This window comes from Mobula hypostoma, chromosome 19 (genome assembly GCF_963921235.1).
Source record: "Mobula hypostoma chromosome 19, sMobHyp1.1, whole genome shotgun sequence".
In the NCBI taxonomy this organism is placed as follows: Eukaryota; Metazoa; Chordata; class Chondrichthyes; order Myliobatiformes; family Myliobatidae; genus Mobula; species Mobula hypostoma.
Genome location: NC_086115.1, coordinates 23,757,704 through 23,776,537, shown reverse-complemented (window position 1 = coordinate 23,776,537; position 18,834 = coordinate 23,757,704). Strand labels below are relative to the sequence as shown.

General features: G+C 41.4%; 1 protein-coding gene across 3 annotated transcripts in view; it reads right to left on the bottom strand.

Annotated features, from left to right (window-relative positions):
* Positions 1–10,509: 10,509 nt before the first annotated feature.
* LOC134358902 (catenin alpha-3-like) overlaps positions 10,510–18,834 on the bottom strand; it is an 812,224-nt gene continuing 803,899 nt past the window's right edge. For all 3 annotated transcript variants that reach the window (XM_063071542.1, XM_063071543.1, XM_063071544.1), the window contains one exon: positions 10,510–14,642. In XM_063071542.1, coding sequence (XP_062927612.1) covers positions 14,355–14,642 — 288 coding nt within the window. In that variant the 3' untranslated portion in view covers positions 10,510–14,354. The remainder of the gene's footprint in view (positions 14,643–18,834) is intronic.

Sequence of the window (18,834 nt, the reverse complement as noted above, 5' to 3'; positions counted from 1 at the left end):
ATAAATTGACTTTATTACTTACATCCTTTACATACATGAAGAGTTAAAATCTTTACATTATGACTCAGTCTGAACGTGCAATGCAAAATTTATAGTAATTTATAATAAATATTATGTAAAACAGGGCAGTGACTATAACATAGAAATACAGTTGTATTAGCATGAATTAAGCGGTCTGATGCCTGGTGGAAAAAGCTGTCCCAGAGCCTATTGGTACTGGCCTTTATGCTGCGGTACTGTTTTCTGGATGGTAGCAGCTGGAACAGTTTGTGGTTGGAGTGACTTGTGTCCCCAATGATCCTTTGGGCCCTTTTTACACGCTTATCTTTGTAAATATCCTGAATAGTGGGATGCTCACATCTACAGATGCACTGGGCTGTCTGCATCACTCTCTGCAGAGTCCTGTGATTGAGGGAAGTACAGTTCCCATACCAGGCAGTGATGCAGCCAGTCAGGATGCTCTCAATTGTGCCCCTGCAGAAAGTTCTTAGGATTTGACCCATACAAAACTTCCTCAACTGTCTGAGGTGAAAGAGGTACTGCTGTGCTTTTATCACTACACCGCCAGTATGTACAGACCACGTGAGGTCCTAGGTGATGTGGATGCTGAGGAACTTAAAGCTGTTTGCCCCCTCAACCCCAGATCCACTGATGTCTCCATTCCTCCTGTAATCCACAACCAGTCCTTTGCTTTTGCAACATTGAGGGAGAGGTTGTTTCCTGCCATCACTTTGTCAGGGTAATGACTTCTTCTCTGTAGGCTGCCTCATTATTAGTAAAGGATGGCCAGATGTTATGACCGCCATCTTAAGTGATCTAGAAATGATCATTTTGTTTCAAATTCCCAATCTAGTTTTGGGGCATTGCTCCAAACTGTTGAAGTGAATTAACTTTTTGCCACTGTTACAGTAGCATTCGTTATTATTAGTTTTTCCACAGGATGGCAACATAATCCCTAAAATATACAAGAGGTTCTGCTGGACCTCCAGAGCAACACAGAGAAAGTGCTGGAGGAACTCAACAGGCCAGGCTGCATCTGTAGAGGGGAATAAGCAGCCGATGTTTTGGGCTGTTTATTGAGCTCTGTAGCTGCTGCCTGACCCGCTGAATTCCTCCAGCGTTTTATGTATGTTGCCCTAACACGCGTGCTGTTCCAGAGACGTGTTATTTCTGTCTGACCTCGACCAGTTACAAGAAGCACAGATGCAGACACATCAAGGTTGATATTTTGTGGAAGGTGGCATGGAGGTTGGTGGTACGAGACGGGCGGTTAGTCAGGCGCTCAGCTGATCTATGTAGGCAGATGGGTTATATTCTCATGCATCCCTCAAAATGCCAACTATTAACAGGTGGTTAATCAGTTGACAAAGGTGGGAGGTCACAGTGTCCCATGGGGTAGCCAATACCCAAAGAACCCTGGCCGCCCTTCGATAGAAGAGTGATTCTGAATGATGGATAGGAGATAAGGGTGAAATGAATTGAACCATTGCTGTAGATTCCTTGTTTAATGAGGGAGATACTCACACAGCTACTCACACAAAGGATTTTGCCTGGAAAAATTCAACAGCAGGATTGAAGTTACATTGTAGAACAGGGTTTCACAAGGTTTGTGTCTCACCTGGTGGCCATATGGGATAAATTTAAGAGATCTCACGAGGGTTGCCAAGGTAAAGTTCCTTTTTCTACCTTTTTATGCATGGCCCTGACTAACCTATTCCAGCCCCAACACTCTCGCTCTTCCACTCCTCAGACACCAAGGCATCCTGACGAAGGGTCTCGGCCTGAAACGTCGACTGTGCTTCTTCCTATAGATGCTGTCTGGCCTGCTGCATTCCACCGGCATTTTGTGTGTGTTGCTCCCATCTCACTATGCAGGCACTTCCATTTTGCACAATTTTTGTCTGTTACCATGAGTACGAGACCGTTTGGCCTCAGGTGACATGAACTAAACAGGTCTTTGGAAGCAGCAGCTGGCTGGTAGCCGCAGAAGACAACCATCACCAGAGAACATCCCCTGCACAGATCTTGGTGATAATGGAGGAGGATGTCCACATCATGGACAGACAGTGGGATTTCTTGATCACAGTTTGTGAGTCTGGCGGTCCAATTGAAATTGTTTGACATTCTCCCTGGGTTTTACTTAATAGTGGTGTCCAATCCACACACACACACACACACACACACACACACACACACATAACATGTGGAGAAGTCTCTTCTACTTATTATTATTATGATTCATTATATTATAGAACATAGAACAATACAGCACAGAAACAGACCCTGTGGTCCACAATGTTGTGCTGAACCAACTAAAAAGTAAATTAAAAAGCCCCAAAAACTGATCCTTCCTACCTACACACAATGTCCAAATCCCTTTATCTTCCTCACATCAATGTGCCTATCTAAACGTCTCTTAAAAGCCTCTAATGTATTGGCTTCTACCACTGCACCAGGTAGTGCATTCCAGGCATTCACCACTCTCTGAGTGAAAAACTTATCCCGCACATCCCCTTTGAACCTACCCCCTCTCACCTTCAAATCATGCCCTCTGGTATTAGACATTTCCACCCTGGGAAAAAGATACTTCCTGTCTATTGTATCTATGCCTCTCATAACCTTATAAACCTCTATCAAACTCCCCACAGCCCCTGGTGCTCCAGAGAAAACAACCCAAATTTGTCCAGCCTCTCATGAAAAAACATGCCCTCTAAAACAGGTAGCATCTTCTGCACCCTCTCCAAAGCCTCAACTTCCTTCCTATAATGGGGTGACCAGAACTGCACTCAATACTCCCGATGTGGCCTAACCAGAGTTTTATAAAGTTGTAACATAACCTCTTGACTTTTGAACTCAACGCCTCAACTAATAAAAACAAGCTTTCCATAAGCCTTCTTAACCACCCTATCGACCTGTGTGACCACTTTCAGGGCTATGAATTTGGACCCCAATATCTCTCTGCTCAGCAACACTGTTAAGGATCTTGCCCATAACAGCGTACTGTCTCTTTGCATTTGCCCTACCAAGGTGAAACACCTCACATTTATCTGGGTTAAACTCCATCTGCCATTTCTCTGCCCATATGTACAACTGATCTATATTACGCTGTATTCTTTGCCAGTCTTCTAACTATCTACAACTCCACCAATCCTGGTACCATCCAAAAGCTTACTAACCCACCCATTAAGATTTTCATCCACCTCATTTATGTACATCACAAACAGCAGAGGTCCCTGCACAGATTCCTGTGGAACTCCACTAATTATAGACCTCCAGCTCGAGTAAGTCTCTTCAACCACTACCCTCTGTCTTCTACATGCAAGCCAGTTCTGAATCCAAACAGCCAATTCACCATGGATCACATGCATCTTAATCTTCTGGATCAGCCTCTCATGAGGGACTTTGTCAAACGCCTTCCTAAAATCCATGTAGACAACATCCACTGATTCAAAAGATTCAAGATTCAAAGATTCAAAAAACTTTATTGTCATTCTAACCATACATCAGCTCTGCAGGGCAGAATGAGACAGCGTTTCTCAGGGGCAGTGTAATCATAACTGCCCTACACTCATTAATCTTTCTCATCACCTTGTCAAAAAACTCAATCAGGTTGGCAAGACAAGACCTGTCCCATGCCCGCTCTCCTTAATTAGGCCAAGGATTTCCAAATGCTCATATATCCTATTCCCAATAACTTGCTCCAGGAAGTTTCCTACAACCAGGATTTTCCCTTATTCTCTTCTTAAATAGAGGTACAACATTAGCCACTCGCCAGTCCTCCAGGACCTTGCCTCTGCCTAGAGAAGACACAAAGACACTGGTCAAGGCCGCAGCAATCTCTTCCTTTGCCTCCTTAAATAATCTGGGGTAAATCCCATCAGGCCCTGGGGATTTATCCACCTTAATACTCATTAAGAGGCCCAACACTTAACACTCCTTGACCTCTAAATGCCCTAACGTATTTATACACTCAGCACCGATCTCCTGGTCCTCCATATCCTTTTCTTTTGTAAATACTGAAGCAAAGTGCTCATTAAGTACCACACTCACACTCTCCACATCCAAGGCTTTCCCCGTTTATCCTTGAGTGGTCACACCCTCTCCCTAGTTATCCTCTTGCTCTTGATATATGTAAGAATATCTTGGAACTCACCTTAATCCAACTTGCCAAGGACTTTTCTTGGCCCCTCCTGGCTTTCCTAATTCCCTTGTTTAGTTCTTTTCTGGCTTCTTTATATTCTTCATGTGCTTCATTTGATCCTAACTTCCGAAGCTTTACATACGATTCCTTTATCTTCTTGACTAAATTCATCATCTCTCTAGACATCCAAGGTTCACTAATCTTTCCTTCTAACAGGAACATAACTTCCCTGTACTCTGCGCAATTGATCTTTAAACACCCTCCACATGTCCGATGTGGACTTGCCTGAAAAAAAGATGTTCCCAATTAAAGCTTCTTAGTTCCTGTCTAAAGCCCTTGTAATTTGCCCTACTCCAATTTAAAACTCTCCCACAAGGACCATTCCTATCCTTATCTATAGCTATTCTGAGAGTTAAGGAGCTGTGGTCACTGTTCCCTAATCCGCTTATCTACTGAAAGGTCAGTCACCAGACCAGGCTCATTATGCAACACAATGTCCAGTACAGCCCATCCTCTCAGTGAACCGCCCACATCCAGGTTAATAAATCCTCCTGGAAACACTTAACAAGTTCTAACCCATCTAAACCACTTGCACTACGAAGGTCCCAGTTTATATTAGGGAAGAAGAAATTCCCCATGACAACAACCCTATTACTTTTGCACATTTCCTTAATAATATTGTTCTCCTTTCAACATATAACTGAGAGGAAGTGCCTGATCACAGAGAAGATAAACAATTATCTCGGACGCACAACTAGACATTAAAAGCAGCTCAAGAAAGGCAGTAGATGTAGTGTACATGGATTTCAGCAAGGCATTTGATAAGGTACCCCATGCAAGGCTTATTGAGAAAGTAAGGAGGCATGGGATCCAAGGGGACCTTGATTTGTGGATCCAGAATTGGCTTGCCCACAGAAGGCAAAGAGTGGTTGTAGACGGGTCATATTCTGCATGGAGGTTGGTGACCAGTGGTGTGCCTTAGGGATCTGTTCTGGGACCCCTTTTCTTCATGATTTTTATAAATGACCTGGATGAGGAAGTGGAAGGATAGGTTAGTAAATCTGCTGATGACACAAAGGTTAGGGTATTGTGGATAGTGTGGAGGGCTGGCAGAAGTTACAGTGGGACATCGATAGGATGCAAAACTGGGCTGAGAAGTGTCAGCTGGAGCTCAGCCCAGATAAGTGTGAGGCAGGTAGTTTTGGTAGGTCAAATATGATGGCAGATTAGAGTATTAATGGTAAAACTCTTGGCAATATAGAGGATCAGAGGGATCTTGAGGTCAAAGTCCATAGGACACTCAAAGCTGCTGTGCATGTTGACTGTGTGGTTAAGAAGGCATACGGTGCATTGGCCTTCATCAACCATGAGATTGAGTTCAAGAGCTGAGAGGTAATGTTACAGCTATATCGGACCCTGGTCAGATCCTACTTGGAGTACTGTGCTCAATTCTGGTCACCTCACTACAAGAAGGACGTGGAAACTATAGAAAGGGTGCAGAGGAGAATTACAAGGATGTTGCCTGGATTGGGGAGCATGCATGAGAATAGGTTCAGTGAATTGGCCTTTTCTCCTTGGAGCGATGGAGGATGAGAGGTGACCTGATAGAGGTGTATAAGATGATGAGAGGCTAAGATGATGAGAGGCATTGATCATGTGGATAGCCAGAGGCTTTTTCCCAGGGCTGTAATGGCTAACACGAGAGGGCACAGTTTTAAGGTGCTTGGAAGAAGGTACAGAGTGGATGTCGGGGTTAAAATTACTGACCATCTCCACCTCTGTTCCTCCCATGAATACTGGGACCAGGTTCATTTCCCAATACCAGATCAAGTACAGCCTCTCCTCTTGTAGGCTTATCTACATATTTTGTCAAGAAACCTTCCTGAACACACCTAACAAACTCCACCCCATCTAAACCCCTTGCTCTAGGGAGATGCTAATCGATATTTGGGAAATTAAAATCTCCCATCATGACAACTCTGTTATTATTGCACCATTCCAGGATCTGTTTCCCTATCTGCTCCTTGATATCCCTGTTACTACTGGATGCCCTAGGAAAAAAATGGTAGCACACAAACCCAGCACAGCTATCAGAACTCTCAAAGATCCAACAGCTCAAATGAAAAGAACAAATGTAATTTTCCAAATCCAATTTGGAGACTGAACCAAACGCTATGTAGGACACACGGGTAGAAAACTATCCACGAGATGACATGAACATTGGTTACCCGTAAGAAGACATGATCCTCTTTGAACTCTCTGATCTGGTGCCCTGGCACAGTTGCTTGTAGTTCTAGCTAGTTCCTCAAGATATCTGTATATCTATTACTTCAATCATTGCACTGGACTGTACCCAATTTAAACCACTTTTTATAATGCTGTTTACTTTGTAAACCATGGTGGGGTTTGTGGGATTTATGTATTTATGTACCGTGGCGAGCATTCTGACAGTCTGCATCACTGACTGGTATGGAGAGGCTACTGCACAGGACTGAAAGAAGCTGCAGAAGGTTATAAATCTAGTCAGCTCCATCCTGGGCACTAGCCTACAAAACACCCAGGACATCTTTAGGGAGTGGTGTCTCAGAAAGGCAGCGTCCATTACTAAGGACTTCCAGCACCCAGGGCATGCCCTTTTCTCACTGTTACCATCAGGTAGGAGGTACAGAAGCCTGAAGGCACACACTCAGCGATTCAGGAACAGCTTCTTCCCCTCTGCCATCTGATTCCTAAATGGACATTGAAGCTTTGGACACTACCTCACTCTTTTTTAATATACAGTATTTCTGTTTTTGTACATTAAAAAAATCTATTCAATACATGTAATTGATTTACTTGTTTACTTATTCTGTTTTATTTTATTTATTATTATCTTTTTCTCTCTCGGCTAGATTATCTATTGCATTGAACTGCTGCTGCTAAGTTAACAAATTTCACGTCACATGCCGGTGATAATAAACCTGATTCTGATTCTGTATACTTTACTCCACATCTGTACTTTAACATCTAACTTTATTTTATGCAATTCTTTATTTTTTTATGATTGTTGAATGGTGCTTTTTGTTGCACGTTGTACCAACACACCACAGCAAATTCCTGAAACATGTAAATATATCTGGCAAATCCTTGCTCACTTGTGCTGCTTGCATATGTATGTATCCAGATAAAGTTGAGGTTTATTCTCATTCAAACTTGTACGTGCATACCGTCAAACGAAAACAACGTTCCCCCGGATCAAGGTGCACAACACAGCACATACAACACACACACAACACATAATGTAATATTAACATTAACAAATTATAATATATATTCCAGAAGTTTGAGATTTAGCATAAGGTGCATTTACAACAAAAGTTAAAAGGTAAACAGTATAATATTGCTAACAACAGGAATTCTGCAGATGCTGGAAATTCAAGCAACACACATCAAAGTTGCTGGCGAACGCAGCAGGCCAGGCAGCATCTCTAGGAAGAGTATAATATTGCTGTTGCTTTATAAATGATTGGCGGTGGCAGGGATTTCAGCCTGGGAGAAGAAATTGTTTCCCATTCTAACATTTCTTGACCTAATGCTGGTGGTAGGGGGTTAGAGAAATTGTGGGCTGGGTAAGAGGGAACCTTGACAATGCTAAGTGCCCTACACACAACGGCCACAGATCCTGTATATTCATGGTGCTAATACCTGGTCGTAGGTAGCCGTCTTCCTGAACATCTTCCAGTCTGTGTTTTCAATACAGTATCTGTGTGTGCATCATTTCTCTTAATGTGTGTAGACGTGTGTGAGTGTATGTAGACATGTGTGTGTAGATGTGTGTGCGTGTGAGAGTATGTATACGTGTGTGTGTGAGTGTGAGTGTATGTAGACATGTCTGTGTGTGATGTGTGAGTGTGGGTGTATGTACACATGTGTGTGGGTGTGTGTGTAGACATGAGTGTAGATGTCTGTGAGTGTGAGTGTATGTAAACATGTGTGTGGGTGTAGGTGTGTGTGTGTGTGTGTGTGTGTGTGTGTGTGTGTTTTATCTTTTTACATACATGTCATTTTGTCCATCAACCTTTTTAAAGTTGCTATTCATCTATAAAGCTATAATATTGAATACTTATACTATTTCAATGCAACCTCCATAGTATTTATCAATCGAACAGCCATTATTTGCATGACACCAGACAAATTCAGTATCAATAACATAGATCAGCAAGCAGAAAATCAGAGAAAACACACTGTAGATTATCCCCAAAACTGGACCTCGTTGCTTGCTTTTGATGCCAAAAGTGTGTGGCTGGCTTGCAACTTAATTAAGGAATGAAAGACTGAATTTGGGAATGGAAAACTCTGCTGTTGGCTCAGCATTCATTGTTGAGACAAACGACTTCACTGTGAGTCCTCTACTGGACAGGTATTAACTTCATAACAGGAGAGTGAGGGGAAACTCATGCAAGATGGAGTAGCAGCAAAAGGAACAGTGAGGTGTTGGCTGCCTTACTGGATCATGTGAATGGTTTGAAACACAATCATTGTGAGGACAAATAGTAACACTAACTGAGGGATATTGCGACAATCCACCTGAATGTTGAGGAATGCTTGAACACAGGAACTGAAAGGTAAAATAAATAAACAGAACAAGTTTATATTTCATCTGCTTTTATTGCTATTTTAAATAACCTGAAGCTGAAAACTGCAGGAAGCACTCAGAAAATAAACCCATACATATGCCATTTGTTGATTTCAAGATTTAGTACATTCTATTGATGACAGCTTTGACAAACAGTAACCTTGCTTTTTCACTTATTGCATAGTTCGAATTTTAAAGTGGCTCCTACAATAAAATGAACCATACCTTTTCTCCTTATTCAAAATGCTGATATTGTAAATGATATCATTTCTATTGCAGCCTGTTAATTAACCACAATCTTTAACAAAGAAACAAGGCAGTTGACAGTTAACAGTATTACAGGGAAGTTACTGGCATGGTTAGAGCATTGGCTAATTGGTAGGAGGCAGCGAGTGGGAATAAAAAGATCCTTTTCTGGTTGGCTGCCAGTGACGAGTGGTGTTCTGCAGGGATCGGTGTTGGAACTACTTCTTTTTATGCTGTATATCAATGATTTAGATGATGGAATAGTTGGCTTTGTTGCCAAATTTGCAGATGATATGAAGATTGATGGAGGGGCAGGTAGTGTTGAGGAAACAGGTAGGATGCAGAAGGACTTAGACAGATTAGGAGAATGGGCAAGAGAGTGGCAAATGAAATACAATGTTGAAAAATGCACATTCACGTTGGTAGAAGAAATAAGTCTGCAGATTGTTTTCTAAATGGGGAGAAAATCCAAAAATCTGAGATGCAAAGGATAACTTGCAAGTTGAGTCAGTGGTGTGGAGGACAAATGCAATGTTAGCATTCATTTCAAGAGGTCTAGGGTACAAGAGTAAGGATGTGATGCTGAGGCTTTATAAGGCACTGGTGAGGCCTCACCTGGAGTATTGTGAACAATTTCAGAAAAGATGTGCTGGCATTGGAGAGGGTTCAAAGGAGGTTCACAAGGATAATTCCAGGGTTGGAAGGGTTATCGTACAAGGAATGTTTGATGGCTCTGGGACTGTACTCACTGGAATTCAGAAAGATAAGGGCAGGAGGGGTCTCATTGAAACCTTTTGAATGTTGAAAGAGTAGATATGGAAAGGCCATTTTCCATGGTGGGGGAGTCTCGGACAAGAAGGCACAGCCTTAGGATAGAGGGGAGTCCACCTAAAACAGAGATGCAGAGAAATTTGTTTAGCCAGAGCATGGTGAATTTATTACAGAGGCAGCTGTGGAGGCCAGGTCGTTGGTTGTATTTAAGGCAGAGCTTGATAAGTTGTTGATTGGACACAGCATCAAAGATTACAAGGAGAAGGCTGGGGAGTGGGGCTGAGGAGGGGAGAAAAGGGTCAACCATGATTGAATGGCGGAGCAGACTCGATGGCCCAAATGGCCTATTTCTACTCCTATGTCTTGTGGTCTTATTCCTGAGGATTATAAAGCATAGCTAGGACCCTACATTAATGTCATCAAAATTAACAAGTATAGAAACTGAATGGGGTCATTCAGGCCCCTTGACAATCTTGTTCTGGGTGAGACAATTGGCTGATTCGATCATCATTGATATATGTGCATACTGTAGTAGAGCGGTCCCCAACCTCTAGGTCGCGGACCGATACCGGGCACTCAGCACATCTTTAAGAAAAAAGCCAAAATAAACGAGCTAATTAATTAGGTGCCGCCCGGCACCTAAATGTTGGCCCAGATCAGAGGTGATTGCCGATTTCTGGGCCGACACTTACGTGCCACGTGGCACCTAATTAATTAGTTTGTTTATTTCGGCTTTTTTCTTAAAGATGTGCTGGGTGCGTCCCAGCTACCACTGCACCACTGCATGCTTCGCGGCCCGGTATCGGTCCGCGGCCCAGAGTTTGGGGACAACTGCTGTAGTACACCATTAAACTGTCTTTGCTTTGTAACTGTAACTCACATATGAATTTAAACTCTTTCAGCTCTAAACTTACAAACATTATGGTGTCCTGATGCAGGGTTTTAACTCGAAATGTCAATTCACACTTTATGCCTCTATAGATGTTGTTTGATCCACTGAATTCTTCCATTATTCTGCTTCTTGTTCCACATTCCAGCAACTGGGGATTCTTCTGTCCTCCAGCATTTCAAACTTAGTTTATGCAAACTTCCCCATATGTTATTTCTTTCAAAATTCAATGTCATTTTGGTGAATTGGTGCGTCATTTCTTTCAAAGCTAATGTATTCAAGAAAAATATGGCTTTCATAAACACATTTTGGCAAGAAGGATTTATGATTATTGCGATTTGTTCACACTTCAGTACAGCTCTGGGTGCTAATACATTCAGATATATCAACATTTATCCCGAGACTGTAATTGTAAGATTTTTTTGTCTTTACAATCCACTTTGACAATGATGTTGAATCATCACTGTGTTTATTCTACAGAGGTTGTGTAAGAATGAAAGACTCTGTCGGTATATCACAACTAATTCTCAGACTGAGCTCATAAAATGGTCAACCTGAACTCATAAAGTAATGAAATCTGAATGAGGCAAGGGCCCAATAAAATTGTCACATTTTGCATTAATTTTTTTGCTGAGCTGATACATTTTGAATAAAATGGTGATATAGCAGCTTATGTCATAACCTTGTAATTACTGAATAAACTGCCAAAGGAAATAAATGGAAGAATGTAGTATAAGCTGTAATTTCTGCTAAACTGAAAAGTTACATTTAATTTTAATAATCAATTAATTTAATTATCTAAATAAATGTCGCAACCTCTTTAAAGAAATTTCTTTCGGTTAGCTGGAACTTAAAATTTTTTATCCGCATTCCTTTCACTTAAAGCTAGAGGAAAATTATTGCTCCCTGCCCAAGGCTCAGTTGCAGCTATTTTACTTCCACGGGCGTGCAGTAGATCTTGAACGATAATATTGTTGATCCACAGTTTGCAACTGTGTCTTGGGAACGAGAGGAAGGGAGATACTGGAGGGAAATGGAGATGCAAAGGCATGCAGGAAAGAATGTTTGCATTGCACATTACTTTTGAGATACTGGCAGGATGATTTCAACCAGTAACTTGATTAAATTTCCACTTGTATTTTCCTGCGCGACTGTTGTGAGGATTTTGTTTGCAACCCAACTGATGCATAATCTTAAACTAATAGTTAAGGTTTGGTCAGATAAATCTTCCTATTAGAATTATTAACTCTTAAGGACTAAGGAGGAATTGCAAGAGAAGGGATGGATTTATAATAAAATCATTACACTGCTGAATCATATATTTTGCCGTTTCATTGAATTATAATCTGTGGTAATGTCTGAAAATCATGCTAACATACTATTAGTTCTTTGAAGATTTAATGCTATTGTTTTATAGCACTTTACCTTTGGAACTCAAGAAATTAGTGCATAATGCTCGTGATAAATTCCATTCTTTCAAACTTGGTCTTACAGCTATTGTCATTAAGGAAATACAATATATTTTGTTAATATATTAATTGTATAACAGGCAAATCTACAAAGTGCTGTGATGTATGCATTTAGAACAGAGCAGTTATTAACAACAATACCAAATTTATTCTCTGTATTTTTTAAATTATCTCCTACTTTGAGTAGAAGATTGAAAGATGAGTTACGCTGTGCAGTATCTGCCACACAGATCATTCGTTCTCCATGATTCAGTACCTGTAATAAATTATGTGGAGCAATATATATTTTTAATGAAATGATAATGCCAGATTGGATTCTGATTTTTAAACTACCAGCAACTTTGATATATTATTTCATTTGTACATTTACTGAGAAACTCAGGATTATAGCTTGAAGTTGTATTATGCATAATCCATTTGTAGAAATGCACTCTGGTGGTGATTCTGTGATTTGTTTTAGACTTTGGTTTAATTGGATTGCAGAGAGTAAACCCTGTGTCAGTGCCCCGAGTTATTGTTAGTTACACTGTAATAGAGTGCTTTGTCTCATTCTGCTGAGGCATTGCTGTTGGCGCCAAGTACTACAATATCATGGAAGAAACTTTAAGAAATTGCACTTCTAAGTTTTAACTTCTGGTTATTAGCTTCACCAGATAGGAGCAAAGAAGGGGAATCCAAATGCTTTCAGTCCAGGCTGGATCTATTCAAATAAAAGGACAAATATTTGTTCAAGGCAATGTCACTACATACCAAAATTTCAAAAGAACCCCAGTCGGGATTTCAAACAGTTCCTTCGAAACAGCACGAATTGATCAAGACTTTGTTGGTGAACATAATTTCTCCAGTGAGTAAGGGACAGGAAATGGGATGGCGATTATTGAAGGTTTTAAAAGCTAAAATGAAAAGTGATTAACTTTTCAAATTGTTATTGTATAACTTACCTGTAATATTCCATTCAACATTGTCCCCTATGCATTTTAATGATGTGAATGGTGGATAATTGAGTGCTTCATAGGAGGAGTAGTGAAGGTAGGACCCCGCGGTCCCTGCACTCTGATATCCATATCTATGCACGGTGATGTGACACTTAGGAAAGCTCTGCAAGCTGTCCTGTGTTCTGTGATTCTAAGATATTGGCATGCCTGAGATCCTACTTCTGCAGATCTCCACTCAGAGCCCAGCAGCAAAGTCCAGTCAAGCAGAGCAGCCAGATAAACTTCTCATCTGGCCCCTCAGTTTTACCCTGGCCAAGGTGGATGTAGCATAATTCCCTTCACTACAATGGGGTTTAACCTGAATTTAAGTTCTTTTTTTAACGTCATGCTTTCAGTTTAGTTTATATAGGTTATATATATTTTAACTAAATTCACTTTCAGAATTTTACCTATTTCTAAAATATTCCCCACTTTATTTTGATCCTTTCAAACCGCTTTTGACTGTGATCAGAGGATAGGACCTTGCATCTGTTACCCGAGGTCTGAATGCCACTCCTGTATCACTCCATTTATCAGGATGGTTATGACAGTTCAATTTATACTGTGAATTTACAGGCACTTGGAGCTCTGTGGGGAATTAGGACAGAGGGGCCCACATGGAGGAGAAACCCGGTTAAAGTTCCTCTGGATGAATGCTGTTTCTCTGATGCTAGTTCCAAGTAATGTTTTGTCAGGATGGTGAATTACACTTTATAGTGTTTCCTTAAAACAAATAATATATGCGTGGAGCCTACCAACTAAAGTTAATTTCATTTTATCAAGATACACATGGTTGCTACATTACTCTAGATCCTTTTACACAATGTTTGGGACAGCTGAAGATATACCTAGTGATGATCTCCATATGCTACATGTCTATTTCAGTAGAATTCCACATTCTGCCCATCCGTGCAGCTATAGCCTGAATTTTAACTAGACTGATGGTTGATAGTTACCCTTGTCCTAGAAGGAGTTGCATTGTGAATTATGTTCTCCTGTACTTAGTGAGTGTGGAAGCGGGGAACCACGAACTCCACTTCCCTTGGGGTTATCTCACTTCCTGACAGGTTGTGTAATAGACTTATTGACAGAGATTGGCTCTCCAAACCCTTCACCTTTCCACCAGGACTATCAGGGTGAGGGTAAACGAAACGGGCATGGTCTTTTAACGACTATTTATTCTATAAACCTATTTGGCAAGCTTCAAAAACACAATTCAACAAGCAGTTCACCCAAATGTATTGTGGTTTTAGGGAGTGTTTCTTCCTCTGAATTCACTCATAGCTCGAACAGGGTGAATCTTCTTCTTGGTCGAACCTTTCTGCACCACGGCTCTGAGATCCCCAGGCTTCTCACGCTTGACCAAATCTTTCTTCTCTGGAGCCTTCATTCTCCACATGACGACAGAGTGAAGCGCTCCCGAGGGGCTCTGCAATCTGATGATCTTGGTTGATGCGATGTACGACATCTTCACCGTGTCCACCACCGTATTCATCAGATTCTTGGCAGCCAAAATGAGGGAAGTAATACTGTCCAACTGTTGAAAGAGAATCCAAGCCCCAGTGAGTGGTTTCGAACCACCTTTCACACAGTCCCCTTCAGTGATTTAAAAACAGAACTGCACCCAATAATGTTTTTGTTGGCATTCATTGGACATTCCAGTTGACACAAGGGAGGAACAGAGGCAGGGAAAGCTATTTCATGAGGTGCAACAACGCAAAAGCGATGAACGGAGATTGATCAGACTAAAACAAACTGGGCAACCTGGGAGAGAAGTGGCAGAGGACTGACACGATCACAAAAACAAATAAAAAAAACTGGATGTTGAAAGAATGAAATATTTACTGAAAATCTTGGAGTTACTCTCTCAGTAAAGGCAGCATCTGTGCAGAGAGAATTAGTGTTTAATAGCTCTAATTTTCTGGCTGGTCCCTGATCTCCAGCCCAAGTCCCCATATTGGAGGGTCTGGATAAAGTGGATGTGGAGAGGATGTTTCCGATAGTAGGGAAGTCTAGGACCAGAGGGCACAGTCTCAGAGTACAGGGCTGTCCGTTTAAGACAGAGAGGAAAAGGAACGTGATGAATCTGTGGAATTCATCACCACAGACCTCTGCGGAGGTCAGGTCATTGGGTATATTTAAAATAGAGGTTGATAAGTTCTTGATTAGTAAGGGACACAAAGGTTATGAGGAGAAGGCAGGAGAATGAGGTTGAGAGGGAAAACTAAACCGTCATGATGGAATGGCAGAGCAGACTCAATGGGCCAAATGACCTAATTCAGTTCCTATGTCTTATGGTCCCTTTCTGACCCACCCTAGTGAAATCTTAGTGTACAAAGCCACGTACAGCGGGAGAGGCATCTGTACATAAATCCTATCATGTGTGTCTGTGCACATGTCTGCATGAGTGTGATTGTGTGTGTGTGTGTGTGTGTGTTAATAGTCTCACTTATAAATTTGCCTAAGATCTTTTACAGCTGCTTAAGTCACATTGCCAGCTCCCTCACTGGAAGTACTGGGGTGTTGTCGGAATTTTGCTGTCTGCCACCGACAGGGTGAAAGTGCAAAATCCATGCAACGGTCAAGCTCAGGACAGAACAGGGCCCCTGGAGATGTGAGGCAGGGACATTAACCAGTCCACCATACTGGAACAGAGCCTGGTCTTTGTACTGCACTCGGGACGGTCTTATAGCCAGAACTGACCATGAAATAGGTAGTGGTTCAGTGATTTACACATCGGCATAGTGGATCACAGGCAATATTAAATGTACTACCTGGCGCACCAGACGCAACATGGTGAGCTTGCCTCATATACAAAGAACTCTCAGATAATTTGCAACATTAACCAGCAAAATGGTCGTCTTTGCTCATTCAGAAAATTAAACTTCGAACATTACAGCACGGTACAGGCCCTTCAGCCGTGATGTTGTGCCGACCTTGTATCCTACTCTAAGATCAAACTCACCCTTCCCTCCTGCAGAGCCCTCCATTTTTATATCATCCATGTGTCTCGTTTAGAGTTTCTTAAATGGCCCTAATATATCTGCCTCTACCACCACTCCTGGCAGTGTGTTCCACACACACATCACTCTCTGCGTATCCCTGCTACACTTTCCTCCAATCACCTTAAAATTTCAAGGATCAAATTTATTCGGCTTATACACTTACATGTGTTAGAAATTTGCTGTGGTGTGTTGGTGCAACATGCAACAAACAACAACATTCAGCAATTATAAAAAGTAAGGAATTATATAAAAATAAAGTAAAATGTTAAAGTACAGATATGGAATAAAATGTACAAAAATATAGTGAATGACGTTTATTTTGACCATCGGTTAATCGGGGTAGATACTTATTTGGGACAACTCTTAAAGAACAAAAACTAACTGAAAAAATAGCCAGGATTCCCTTCAGTTATTTGGGACAATATGCCACTTAATTGGGACAGGAGACTTGCGGAACAGTTTCTAACTAGCATGAGTCGCGTGCACTTGCATTGCCATTAGACACCACACTCTGCTTCGAGTGAACAGTTGTTAAACAACATCAGTTGTTTATTTTTGTGTTCAAAAAGCAGCAATTCTTGCCACTGATAGTTGGTGATAAATAAGCAGTAAGACAATTCAGAATTGTTTTGCTCACTGTGGTTTCAAGCATTCAGGCTTGGAGATGCCAGAATCAGCTGAGAGTGAAAATGAAACATTTTCACTACTTCAACAAGTTAGAAGCTACAAAGAATTTGAAGGTATCGCCAGTCATCTTGAATGTTCCAATGAAAAAGAAGACTTGGAGGGTTCAGTCATTGACAACATTGTATGAAGGTAGTCCATCATCTGTACTAGGTATCTGTGCTGAATTTGCTCATTTAAGACCATAAGATATAGGAGCAGGATTAGGCCATTTGGCCCATCGAGTCCGCTCCACCATTTCATCATGGCTGATCCATTTTCCTCTCATCCCCAATCTCCTGCCTTCTCCCTGTATCCCTCCATGCCCTGAATAATCAAGAATCTATCAACCTCTGCCTTAAATATACGCAAAGGTTTGGCCTCCACAACTGGCTGTGGAAACAAATTCCACAGTTTCACCATTCTCAAGCAAAAGATATTCCTCCTCATCTTTGTTCTAAAAGGACACCCCTCTATTCTGAGGTTGTGTCCTCTGGTCTTAGACTCTCCCACCATAGGAGACATCCTCTCCACATCCACTCTATCAAGGTCTTTCACCATTCGATAGGTTTCAATGAGGACACCCCTCATTCTTCTGAATTCTAATGAATACAGGCCCAGAGCCATCAAACTCTCTTCATATGATAAGCCATTCAATCCTGGAATCATTTTCATGAACCTCCTTTGAACCCTCTCCAATGTCAACACATCCTTTCTAAGATAAGGGGCCCAAAATTTTACAGTCAAAAGAATGTGATGAGCATGAATTCCTCTGTCGATAAGCATTGGGAACTAATATAAGATTTCATAATACTGTAGTAGTGTTGGTGATGTTATAATTTGTTCTGTATTTCATTTAAACACAGAATTTGATACTCAATTTGACTTTTTTATAACTTTTTTATCTACAGGTTGAATACCCCTTATCTGAAATGCTTCAAGCCAGAAGTGTTTCGGATTTTGGAATACGTAATGAGATACGAAATGGGGGAGATCCTAAATAAGTTTTTTGCATCTGTATTTACTAAGGAAACTGGCATGAAGTCTATGGAATTAAGGGAAACAAGCAGTGAGATCATGGAAACTGTACAGATTGAAAAGGAGGAGGTGCTTGCTGTCTTGAGGAAAATTAAAGTGGATAAATCCCCGGGACCTGACAGGGTATTCCCTCGACCTTGAAGGAGACTAGTGTTGAAATTGCAGGGGCCCTGGCAGAAATATTTAAAATGTCGCTGTCTATAGGTGAGGTGCTGGAGGATTGGAGAGTGGCTCATGTTGTTCCGTTGCTTAAAAAAGGATCAAAAAATAATCTGGGAAATTATAGGTCAGTAAGTTTAACGTCGGTAGTAGGTAAGTTATTGGAGGGAGTACTAAGAGACAGAATCTACAAGCATTTGGATAGGCAGGGACTTATTAGGGAGAGTCAACATGACTTCATGTGTGGTAGGTCATGTTTGATCAATCTATTGGAGATTTTCGAGGAGGTTACCAGGAAAGTGGATGAAGGGAAGGCAGTGGATATTGTCTACATGGACTTCAGTAAGGCCTTTGACAAGGTCCCGCATGGGAGGTTAGTTAGGAAAATTCAGTCGCTAGGTATAAATGGAGAGGTGGTAAATTGGATTAGACATTGGCTCAATGGAAGAAGCCAAAGAGTGGTAGTAGAGGGTTGCTTCTCAGAGTGGAGGCCTGTGACTAGTAGTGTGCCACAGGGATCAGTGCTGGGTCCATTGTTATTTGTCATCTATATCAATGATCTGGATGATAATGTGGTAAATTGGATCAGCAAATTTGCTGATGATACAAAGATTGGAGGTGTAGTAGACAGTGAGGAAGGTTTTCAAAGCCTGCAGAGGGACTTGGACCAGCTGGAAAAATGGGCTGAAAAATGGCAGACGGAGTTTAATACAGACAAGTGTGAGGTATTGCGCATTGGAAGGACAAACCAAGGTAGAACATACAGGGTTAATGGTAAGGCACTGAGGAGTGCAGTAGAACAGAGGAATCTGGGAATACAGATACAAAATTCTCTAAAAGTGGCGTCTCAGGTAGATAGGGTCA